Source organism: Danio aesculapii, chromosome 4 (genome assembly GCF_903798145.1).
Source record: "Danio aesculapii chromosome 4, fDanAes4.1, whole genome shotgun sequence".
NCBI lineage: Eukaryota > Metazoa > Chordata > Actinopteri > Cypriniformes > Danionidae > Danio > Danio aesculapii.
This window is the reverse complement of record NC_079438.1, coordinates 20,991,619-21,004,048: the sequence shown is the minus strand read 5'-3', so window position 1 is coordinate 21,004,048 and position 12,430 is coordinate 20,991,619. Positions and strand designations below refer to the sequence as shown.

General features: G+C 43.7%; 1 protein-coding gene across 1 annotated transcript in view; it reads left to right on the top strand.

The window, feature by feature from the left end:
• The window catches only part of LOC130222162 (gastrula zinc finger protein XlCGF7.1-like), a 257,981-nt gene extending 245,751 nt beyond the window's left edge, over nucleotides 1–12,230 (top strand). Inside the window, exon 3 of the mRNA XM_056454787.1 lies at nucleotides 5,927–12,230. Coding sequence (XP_056310762.1) covers nucleotides 5,927–6,807 — 881 coding nt within the window. The 3' untranslated portion in view covers nucleotides 6,808–12,230. The remainder of the gene's footprint in view (nucleotides 1–5,926) is intronic.
• The last annotated feature ends 200 nt before the right edge of the window (nucleotides 12,231–12,430 follow it).

Below are 12,430 nucleotides of genomic sequence, written 5' to 3'. Positions count from 1 at the left end.
AACAGGAATAAAAGAAACAATTATAAGAGAAATAAAAACAAACATAAAAATGGTAAGAATAAAAATAAAATAAAAGCTGATTAAATGTGTTATAAAAGAATTAAAAAGAAGAGAAAAACATAGTAGTTCGATCTGTCGGACGTAGCACAGTGCTCATTCAGTAAAGGCACAGCTAAACAGATGTGTTTTCAGTCTTGATTTGAATGTGCCTAATGTTGGAGCACATCTGATCATTTCTGGAAGCTGATTCCAGCAACGAGGGGCGTAGTAGCTGAAAGCCGATTCACCCTGCTTTGACTGAACTCTTGGGATTTCTAATCTATTTGATCCTAAAGATCTGAGTGATCTGTTAGGTTTGTATTCAGTGAGCATATCTATAATGTATTGAGGTCCTAGGCCATTTAGTGATTTATAGACCAGTAATAATACTTTAAAATCTATTCTAAATGTGACTGGGAGCCAGTGTAAAGACCTGAGGACAGGTGTGATGTGCTCTGATTTCCTGGTTCTGGTCAGAATTCTGGCCGCAGCGTTCTGGATGAGCTGCAACTGTCTGACTGTCTTTTTGGGAAGGCCAGTGAGGAGGCCATTACAGTAATCCACCCTGCTGCTGATAAAAGCATGAACAAGTTTCTCTAAGTCTTCACTGGAAACAAAGCATCTAATTCTTGCAATGTTTTTGAGAAGATAGTATGCTGATTTACTAACTGCTTTGATATGACTATTGAAACTCAGATCTGACTCCAGAGTCACACCAAGATTCTTGACCTTATTTTTTGTTGTTTGACCCTTAGAGCCAAGGTACGCATTCACCTTGAGAACCTCATCTCTGTTCCCAAACACAATCACTTCAGTTTTCTCTTTGTTTAACTGAAGAAAGTTTTGGCACATCCAATTGTTAATTTCATCAATGCATTGGCAGAGGGTGTCAATGGGGCTGTAGTCATTAGGCAGTAAGGCTAGGTAGAGCTGAGTGTCATCAGCATAGCTGTGGTAGGCGATTTGGTTCTTTCTCATTATTTGGCTCAGAGGGAGCATATAAAGGTTGAACAGGAGTGGTGCCAGAATCGAGCCTTGAGGGACTCCACATGTCATAGGTGTCCACCCTGACCTATGGTCACCTATACTGACATAGTAACCTCTTCCTTCAAGGTAAGATCTGAACCATTTGAGGACCGTCCCAGACAGCCCAACCCAGTTTTCCAGCCTATCCAGAAGTATGCTGTGATCGACAGTGTCAAATGCAGCACTGAGATCGAGCAGTACCAGCACTGTTAGTTTGCCTGAATCTGTATTTAGGCGGATGTCATTGATTATCTTTATAAGGGCGCTCTCTGTACTGTGATGTGGTCTGAAACCAGATTGAAAATTGTCCAAACACCCCTTGTAGTTTAGGAACTTGTTAACCTGGTTAAAAACAACTTTTTCAATGATTTTGCCAATGAAAGGGAGATTTGAGATGGGCCTGTAATTGCTCAATATGGTGTTATCCAGGTTGCTCTTCTTCAAGAGGGGTTTAACAACTGCAGTTTTAAGTGAGTTAGGAAAAATCCCTGAGAGAAGTGAAGCATTTACCACTTTTAGAAGATCCATTTCTAAGCAGGTAAATACCGTTTTAAAGAATGATGTGGGGAGCGTGTCGAGACTGCAGGTTGATGTTTTCATAATTTGCACAATCTCTTCTAAGATTTTGCCATTAATTGCCATGAAATCGGACATAATGTCTGATTTCTTAAGTTGTGGTTGAGCTAGACTGACGTCGACACAATTTGGCTGACTGGATGAGCTGATTGCCTTTCTGATATTATTGATCTTGTCAGTAAAGAAATGAGCAAACTCATTACATTTGCTTTCAGAGAGTAGCTCACTGGGAGGGGGTTGTGACTGGGGGGGGGGGGGGGTTGTGAGTTTCTCTATCGTTGCAAAGAGTTTACGAGCATTGTTTACATTGCTGTTTATAAGGCTTGAAAAGAAAGTCTACCTAGCAGTTTTTAGTTCCATATTAAAAGCACGAAGACTGTCTTTATAGATATTATAATGGACTACTAGTTTCGTCTTTCTCCACATACGCTCAGCTTTTCTGCACTGTCTTTTCGTCATTTGTATTCTTGGGGACCTGGTCCAAGATCCCCTTTGGCTGCTAGTTATCTTCTTGGCTTTAACAGCAGCAATGTCATCTATGACATTCTTAACTTTAGAGTTAAACAAATCAAGAAGAGAATCAACAGAGTCTGCAGATATACTTGGTGCTAGCGATATGGCCTTCATAAACTGCTCATTGGTGTTCTCATTTATGCATCTCTTTCTGACAGAGACAGATCTGTCTTTAATAGCTGGAGTGATCAATATGTCAAAGAAAATACAGAAATGATCAGATAGTGCAACATCCTTAACAACAGTTGATGAAATGTGTAAACCCTTAGTTATAAGTAGATCAAGAGTGTGTCCACGATTGTGTGTGGGTCCTTGAACATGCTGAGTCAGATCAAAAGTGTTCAAAACAGTCATCAGTTCTTTTACAGCATTGATTTCTGGATTATCAATGTGAATATTAAAATCCCCAGCAATGGTAAAATAGTCAAATTCAGAGGTTACTATTGATAACAGCTCTGTAAAATCATCAATAAAAGCTGGAGAATATTTTTATACAAGTCATAAAGCCCGCCTCCTCCGTGTTAACTTGCAATAAAATATCCCGAAAGATGGTTCTGGTCAATTAAGGCACTGGTTATCGTGCTGATATAGGTGCAGATCGTCATTTTTGTAAACAGTTTGTTTTTAGCAGTAATTTATTGCTGGGCGTGTCATCAGCTGTGATTGACAGTTTCTCAAAGCAGACCGTCTGAGCTTCATAAGGAGACTGAAGTGATATTATTAGATTTCAGTGTTATTTTACCACGATAAAATGAGTTCAGTAGTAAACTATAGTTTCTGACAAACAGGATCTGGTGGAACACTGTTTATTCGGTAAGGTCAGGGATTTTTTGGGCTTTATTAGTTTGCAGATACACGCCTAACCACCCTGATAGCAAAATACACTCCGGTGAGTTCCTGCTAGCTACATCCTCGCCTGCCGGAGACTTACCCCTCGTCCCGACTCCGTCTGCTGTACCTACTCGGTTATTATTAACGTTATTACAACCATTTGTGTTGATATAACAGCAAACGCAGGCTACTATGTAAACGCAAACTGTAGGCACTGAGTTTAACCTTTGAATAAAATGCAAACAGCATACATATCGCAAATATTCAAATAAAGGCCAAAATAAATAATAATAAACCTGTATTGATTGCACAAGTATTAAACAAATAATAAAATAGAATACATTTTGTATTGCACAAGAATCAAGAATTTCAATATAAAAATAACAATAAAAGCTGCACAAGAAATGACACATTGTAAACAAATTTAAGTATGATGGGGAAAATACAGGTGATCGCTATCTAGCAGTAATTCCTTAATGGGTCTGAAATAATAATTAGGAAGACAAAACTAATGATAGCCGATCTCCACATTGATCTCCTGTAAGGTTATTTGAACTCGATTTACAGGACGTCTCTGCATTTTGAGCATCTTCGGCATGTTGATGAATTAATCTACTGAATTTGCTGTTATAAAATATTAATGTTCTAGAAACCGAAACTTGTATAACAAATAGAGCTGTAAATGTTATAAATTAATTATATACATCATTTACTGTTGGCTTTATTTGAAAACTCCTAATAAACATTAAAAAGAATGTAAATTCCTCTTTGCCAGATATAATAAAGGCATCAAATAAAACAAATAAAAACGGAGGCAAAAAATAAACAATATTCTAGCGAACAACACAATTCAATACAAGCAAAAAATAATAAACAATACAAGCGATGTTGCAGCAGCTGATAGACATCAGTTGATGCATTAATTCTGCAAAGTTTTTTGTACAAATCAGTGTTTCCTCTAGAATTTTTTCCAGCTGTGGCGGCAGGCCTTTTTTACACAGATCTACCAACTACCTGTGGCGTTATTTCAATGACGCGCAGTATTAGAGGTTGAGATCGCATTTATGTAATAGCCTACGAGCATGCGGATCTCTTTGCTTGCACGCCAATTTTTTCTGCTCATGCACAAAACTTCTTGCACGCCCTCAAATATTAGCCCCTTTAAGAGTGCGCAGATCTTCTTGTGCGCTCTCAAATAAACGCTGCTGAAGTGCGATTTAGTGCGTTTATGTAAGGAGTATGTCTCCAGCATTTATTAGATTTGCTAGGAATATTTATGAATCCCTCCGGTATTAATGCGTCTAAAATAAAGTAAAACGGCTATACGTCGTGTTTGCTGGCCTCACGCATCACGCACCTGTCACAGTCAGTCAGTCAGCATGAAACTTAAAAGGTTAAACAAATGACGCACAGCACTACTACGGTCGGATACAGAAAAGTTCGCGCTGTTCTAATTCACTTGCCTTTTAATACGTTTTGGTGCGATTATCACCCGCTATTAAAAAAAATAGAATGTTTTGAATGAGAAGCTGTAATGTAGCTGTGGCGGGATGAATCTTGGCGTGGCGCCCCGCCATGGAAGAATGAATGTAGCGGAAACCATGCAAATTGACGAATTGCAGGGTTGGGATTTGTAAATATCCTGTTTATATTTAGGAATCTTGCTGTATTTATCTTTTAAAGGCATGATTTTTCCCGCATGGTAAATCGTTATTTATCGTGTGTAGGCTATATTTTGAGTTCTGTTGATTGTTAATTAAAAATAAAAACCTTTCTAAAAATGTGTGTGTTGTTTATATGTTATTGTTCTTATTGTACAAGTTTTATTTCTTCCCCTGTGAAGATAACAAATACTAACAACCCTGTTATAAGAGAAATTTTTTTGTGCTCATATTAGTCTAACTCAGGCTAGAGTAAATGAAAGATTGTTTATTTCTGCTGTCCAACATGTAATGCTTTTATTAAATTAATACAGCTTGCATCACACAGTTTTTAAACCGTATATTACTGCGTGTTTGTAAATGTAAGTGCTTATATTTACATCAGCGAGCCTTTGTTATAGTGCAGACACCGGCGGTCAAGTGAGAAGTGCAGGGGGCGTGGTTGATTTTACATCAAGCATTTGGTTGGAAGCTCGATTCCGCAGCTCCTCCTCTGGCTCCATCAGACAGTCCTTCTGCACATGCCCAGGCTCCAATTTCAGCAGTCTTTTGTGACAGTTGTACCCGTCACAGAGGCATTTTGCCCTCAAATCGTTCAATGGGAAATGGCGCTGTCGCGTCATCTATATTTTATACAGTCACTGGTTGGAAATGTAAGGCTAAGGCGAGAAATACAGCTTCGTCTTTAAAAAGGGAAGGAGACTGACAGAAACTCAAGAGTTTTGAGAATAAAACCTGCTCCTGACCAGGTTAGGTTCACAGAGTAAGTTACCACAGTAACTGACTCTGAGTTAAAGTTACCTCTCTTTCAGAAACAGACTTGACTTACCCTGCTTTCTCGAGTTTAGCAAACCTGCCATTTTGAAGTGGAAAACCCAGAGTTTCCATTTCAGGGAATTAAATACTCTGGGTTTCAGGGTTTTTCAGGGTTAAAATACTCTGAGTGGTCACTTAAACTCCTTTCTGAAATGGGCCCCTTGTGTACTAATCAACTATTGTGGATTCTGGAACTGAACAATGATGTTCCAGATGCTGGACATCTACTGGCACAATATCCTCATCAATTTAAGAGTAAATATCCCTTCCTTGTCATGTTCTGATCCGTTTAGGTTTCGCTGAGGTTTTTGACTCAGAATCTACCGGAAACACGTCAGCAGAGTTCGTGCATAGAGTCCATTTACTATAACTTCTATGTTAAGAGGCTTTGACACAATTTACATTGTAAAAGCACTAGATAAATAAGACTTAATGAAAACTAATGCTTTATTTCTCTATTTCAGACCTAATTGAAGAAAATGAGGGAAGTAAAGTGGAGGATCATCATGTAAAAATTGAGGAAAAAACTCATTTACAGACTGATGGTATTTTAAAAAGGAGAGACAAGAATCATTTCACCTGCACTCAGTGTGGAAAGAGTTTTGGAAGAAAAGGCAGTCTTAAGATTCACATGATGATCCACACTGGAGAAAAACCATTCGCATGCACTCAGTGTGGAATGAGTTTCATCCAATCATCACACCTTAATAATCACATGAAAATCCACACTGGAGAGAAACCATTCGCATGCACTCATTGTGCGAAGAGTTTTAGCATATCGTCATCCCTTATTCTACACATGAGGATCCACACTGGAGAGAAACCTTTCACATGCACTCAGTGTGAGAAGAGTTTTAGCTGCTCATCACACCTTAATCAACACATGAGGATCCACACAGGAGAGAAACCATTCACATGCACGCATTGTGGGAAGAGCTTCAGCCAATCATCATCTCTTAATCTACACATGAGAATCCACACTGGAGAGAAACCATTCACATGCACTCAGTGTGGGAAGAGTTTCAGCCAATTATCATCTCTTAATCAACACATGTGGATCCACACTGGAGAGAAACCATTCACATGCCCTCAGTGTGGGAAGAGTTTCATCCGCTCATCATCCCTTAATCAACACATGACGATCCACACTGGAGAGAAACCATTCACATGCACTCAGTGTGGGAAGAGTTTCAGCCAATCAACACACCTTGATGAACACATGAAGATCCACACAGGAGAGAAACCATTCACATGCACTCAGTGTGGGAAGAGTTTCAGCCGATCATCATCCCTTAATAAACACATGAAGATCCACACTGGAGAGAAACCATTCACTTGCACTTAAGCCGCGGTCACACTAGACTTTTCTCCCCATAGACTTCCATTCATACACACGCGAATACATCAGACCGGAAACCTAGTTTGTGCATCAAGTTTCGCAGTTCACTGCCCTGCAAAGTTCAAGCTTGGTGAACTGTGACCTGGGAAATCGCATCACTTGACTTTTTGAGACCAATCAAAGATCAAAACATGGACTCTCTGGATGGAAATGTAAAATATGTAATGTAAAATCATCCAGTTTAATCCCGCCCCTTTTCGCAGCGCCATACAGCAGAATTTCGCATGCTCAAAGTCTAGTTTCGTTGTGGGATGAGTTTCAGCAACTCCTCAGACCTTCATAAACTCATGAAGACCCACCCTGGAGAGAAGCCATTCACATTCATTTAGTGCGGGAAGAGTTTCAACTGATCAGCAAACCTTAATGAACACATGAAGATCCACATTGATGTGGAGTATATGTGCTTGAGTGTGAGAAGACTTTTATTTCAGCTCCAAAATTGAAACTGCACCATGCGATTCACACTGGAGAGACCGTACAAGTGTTCACACTGTGACAAGAGGTTTAATCATTTAACACATCTGAAAACAGAGAAGGATTCACACTGGAGAGAAACTGTACAGATCTGATCAGTGTCTACAGAGTTTCGCTCATTTGGCGCAGCTTAAGAAACACATTGACAAAAAGTTGCACACATGATATGAATGCAGAAAAACAATGAATGAATTGGCAGCGTCAGCTTGCACACCTGATGCTTGTTGCAATCAATTTGGCAATAAAAGCACAGCGAAAGCAAGATGAGGCGTCCTTTTTGCTTCAGACACTTCTACAGCCTTCTGAGAGAGTCAATGAGGGTTCCTCCTGCTGATATCCAGCGATTTCGAGCGAACGAGAATGGTCTCCCGGTCCAGAGTGTGTACATGTGGTGGCAGACGGTTGAGCTGGGCTTCTCCCATGCCTGGCGTTCTTGGGGTCCGGTCCTCCAGAGCGGTGCGTACAAAGTTGCAAATTTCCTAAAAGAGCAACACAGTCGTGCAGCACGTCTTTTTCAGGATGACGCTCCGACCGCGCGTTTCTGGATGCGGTGGTTTCCTGTCCCTGGATGATGGGCACGAGCACTGCGCTGCATGTCTGGGGGTCCAGCATATTAATGCGGTGTTCGCGGGCAGTTCATGTCGTCATTGCAATGCCATGTCTGTTGTGCAGTTAAGATCGCGGCTAGCCTTTGCAAAAGGGCGAACCACCCCATCTGTCCCCTGCACTGCAGCGGGCACTCTGGCAGGTCTGAGGTTTCCAGTGGGAGATTTTCTGTCGCCTTCGGGCCCGCTGACCTCTCGCTCCTCCAAGCGCTCCATCCAAGCTTCGAGCAGAGGAAGCGATCCGTCTAACCAGATGGTAGCCCTTACGCTCGATGACACCGGGGACCAGACGTCCACTGCTGCATCGGAGGGTGGGCTTTCATTGTCCGACGAGGATCCAGACCCGCTCGCCCCCCCGGGTAGGTGAGCGCTGTCAAAACGGATCCTGAAACGGACATCTTAGCAATGCTTTCTCGGGCTGCTTCGGCCTTGGGGTTGGAGATGGTTTATCCCCCAGCTCCGCGGCCGGACTGACTAGATGGGTGCTACGTAGAGGACAAGAGGGCCAAGCCTTCGAAGCCTTGAAGCCTTCTTCCCGGAGGTGCACAGTAGGCTCAGGCAGTCCTGGAGGGCACTTTTTTCTGCCCGTGTTGCGTGTCCCTCCGCCCTCACCAATCTTGACGGTGGAGCTGCCAGGGGGTATGAGGCAATTCCTCAGGTCGAGCGCATCATTGCGGTCAAACTTTGTCCGCTTGGTGTCTCTTCTTGGTGGCGTCCGCCTTGTCTCTCGTCTAAAGCCTGTAGGTTATCTGCCTTCCTCGGAGCTATAGCTTACAAGGCTGCAGGCTAGGATGCTTCCGCCTTGCATGCTATGACCACCTACCAACACTACCAAGCGCAGACGCTGGCCCAGCTGCACGAGGTTGGGTCCGACCCAAGCTTGCTACACGAGCTCCGCACCGCAACCGACTATGCTCTTCAAACCACTAAGTCCGCTGCGTGTGCGTTGGGGAGGACGATGTCCACATTAGTGGTCCAGAAGCGCCACCTCTGGCTAAACCTGGCTGATATGCGCGAAGTCAACAAAGTCCGCTTTCTTGACTCCTCCATACCCCAGGCTGGCCTGTTCGGCGACACCGTTGGTGAATTCACCCAGAAATTCAAGGCGGTGAGAGAGCAGTCTGGTGCGATGGGTAATGTCATCTATCGGCGGGACTGTTAGCCCGCTCCGTCCGCCGAGCCATCCCCATCTGCTGCTCCTCACAGAGGGCGCCCGCCTACAAGAGCTGCCCCACCTGCGCCTCCAGCAAATCGGGCGCGTCGAGCACCTCGGAAACAGGCATCCACCCTGCTTAGGGTGCCGTTAAGTCCGGTAAACGGACCGCGAAGCGTCCCTGAGACAGGTCATCCGGAGAAGAGGGAATTTGCTCTTTCCCGCTGGAGGGCCGGGTCCCCTTTCCAACGGCACTTTTCAGTGCCACGCAAACATCAATGAAAGAGCACTTTTCCACTTCCCCGGATGTGACAGCCAGAACTCTGCCAGTCTAGGACGCTATGCCTTCTAACTCTTTAGCGCCTTAGCGCGCCTTAGGCTCGCGGGCTTCTGCATACTCAGTTATCTCGACGACTGGCTGATTTTAGCCCACTCTCTGGAGCAATTGATTATGCACACAGACAAGGTGCTCTGGCTCCTCCACCTGTTGGGGCTTCAGGTCAACCGAGAAAAGAGCAAACTCGCCCCCGTACAGAGGATCCCTTTTCTCGGGCTGGAGCTGGACTCTGTGACAGCAAATGCTGAACTGTCTGAGAGAGTTCGACAGCAAAATAGTGGTCCCACTGAAATTATTTCAGAGTCTCCTGGGGGATATGGCAGCCGCTGTCACGCCGCTCTGAATACTCCATATGAGACCACTTCAGGACTGACTTCACGATTGAGTCCCCAGACACGCATGGCATGTGGGCACACACTGAGACACTGTTACTGCGCTGTGTCGCCCTAGCCCTTGGAACAACCCCTCGTTCCTACAGGCCAGAGTGCCTCCAGGACAGACATCCAGTCATGTTGTTCCAGCACGGGCTGGGGGGCTGTGTGTTGCGGGCATGCAGCTGTGGGCCTGTGGAAAGGAACCCAGTTGCATTGGCATATCAATCGCCTAGAGCTGTTGGCAGTGTTCCTTGCTCTCCACCGTTTTTTTTCGGTGCTGGAGCAGCGGCATGTGCTTGTCACGACGGACAGCACAAAACAAAGGTTGGCCCACTGGATAGTGGATGCCATCTCTCTTGCTTACCTGAGCCTGGGTGAGCCGTGTCCCCCAGGAGTGCGTGCGCACTCCACTCGGAGCATTGCATCCTCTTGGGCGCGTGCACGCGTCACCTCTCTAACAGACATCTGTAGAGCTGCGGGCTGGGCGACACCTAATACATTTGCAAGGTTTTACAATCTGCGAGTGGAGCCGGTTTCCTCAAGGGTATTAGGTAACCCTTGGTGATTGAGGAAACGACTCTGTTAAGGTGTTGAAACACGCTTGATGCGCCATTCTCCCTAACACAGAGATACGTGCGCTTATTCACTCTGTCAGTAAAGTTCCCCGCTTAGGTGAACCCTGCAGATTCCTCCAAGGCCCCCAGCACTGACTCAGTGGAGGAGTCACTCGCTGGCCCATTACATTGTAGGTCTTCCCTCTGGTCAGCCCGCGTTTTGGGTATAGGTGCCCGCTATGCGTGATCCCCACTAGTCGATCCCATATGCTTATTCAGCCACGACGCAGTCCCCCACTCACAGGCAGACCAGTTTCTTCCCTCTCTGGTAATCATCTTATTATATGCGTACTCCCCCTTCTCAGGGCTAGTCCATATATTCTGCCATCATCTGCCCATTTGGGTAGCAAGTGGCCTCCGCAGCATCCTCCCCTTCAGGACTGCACGCTTTCCCAACGTACTGTCGTATTAAATTCCTAGAATTATCTAGACACTTACGGCTTCTGAAAAATATATATCAAAATCCGTAAATCTTCTTTGAAGTGGGATAAGTAAGGGCCAGGGATCACGTTGGAAGACCGCGTCTCTCTATGATGCAGGTGCGCTCACGCTATGCCTGGATATCCTATCATCGGAGGGGAAGGTAAGTTGCAGTTATTATAGCGTTTTCCAGACATTTCCCCATACGTGGCTTAAAAATCCACTATAGCATTGAAGTTCCCCATCTAAAGGGGAGCGCTCTGGTTACTGAAGTAACCTCGGGGAATGGAAATGCTATATTGCATCGCCATAATGATTGTTCCTTAGCTGTAGATATCAGTCTCTTCGGCTTAAAAAGGATGCCTCATCTTGCTTTCGCTGTGGTTTTATGCTAAATTAATTTCAACAAGCATCAGGTGTGCAAGCTGACACTGCCAATTCCTTTGGCATTTCATTGGCCCGTTTACATACTCTTTCAGATGATTGGCTTTCTGAATGAAATCCCCATACATGGATTAAAAATCCCCTATAGCATTTCCATTCCCCTCCCCGGGGATTGAGGGTTACTTTAGTAATCAGAGCATTTTCCAACACTCCTACACTGCAGTAGGTGGGGTTGTAAATGTGTTGCGCTCCTTGCATTTACCATAAACATGGCTGAGAGAAGAACAGTTTCATAAACATCTGGCAAACAGCACCTATGCAGCTTAAAATCTCTTTGCAAGTGATTGAACGGGTGCGGATACATCTCTACTCCACTCTCCAGTGTATTTGTGTAGCTAGTATTGTTTTGGAGTATATTCTCTGTCTGACTCCCTGAATGAGAAACAAATCACTGGCATGACACCACACGACAGAAAAGGTGGAGCTCCAGGATGGTTAGTTTGCAGTATACCAGGGCCTCAAGTTAAGAAAGCCCATTCAATTGTCCTGTGTTGCATCTTTTATTGGTAACGTTTCTTTATTTATGGGTTCAAGATTATTTCTAGTTTACTACATTTACTTTTTTGAGTAAAATACAAACTTGATGAATATTTTATGATTTAGGCAGAGCAACAGGTATGAAGTTTTACAATATTAATACACTGTGATTATCCCAAGACTACAGATTATGGTAAATACTGATTTGATGCCTGCATTACTCATCAATGGGTATATAAAAGTTGTTGCGCTAGCTACCCCAGGATGCTGTGGCTACTCAGGAGTCCTCATGTCAAGACCTGCCATCTCATTGACTCTTTAACCTTATGGTTTTGTTTTGCATTAGGTATATCATGTAGTTTAAGTGTTGTTGTGATTATATTTTAAGTTCTTTGTCTTCATTATTATCCCTAGACATTTGTTGGTTGTTTCGATTGTTCTGTGAGTTACATTTTATAATAAATATTTTGCATTCAGGCTATTTTGTTGGCTCATCTCTCTTTTATGTTGCGACTCAAACAAGCGGGTCATAACACTTTGTAAAATGTTTCTGGTTGTATCTAAGATCTTGTCCTTTCAGTAATGACCATAGGTGAGAGTAGGGAACCTAGATTGTGCGGTATATTGAGAACATTGCCTTTCGCTTCAGCTCCTTCCACACAACAGACAAT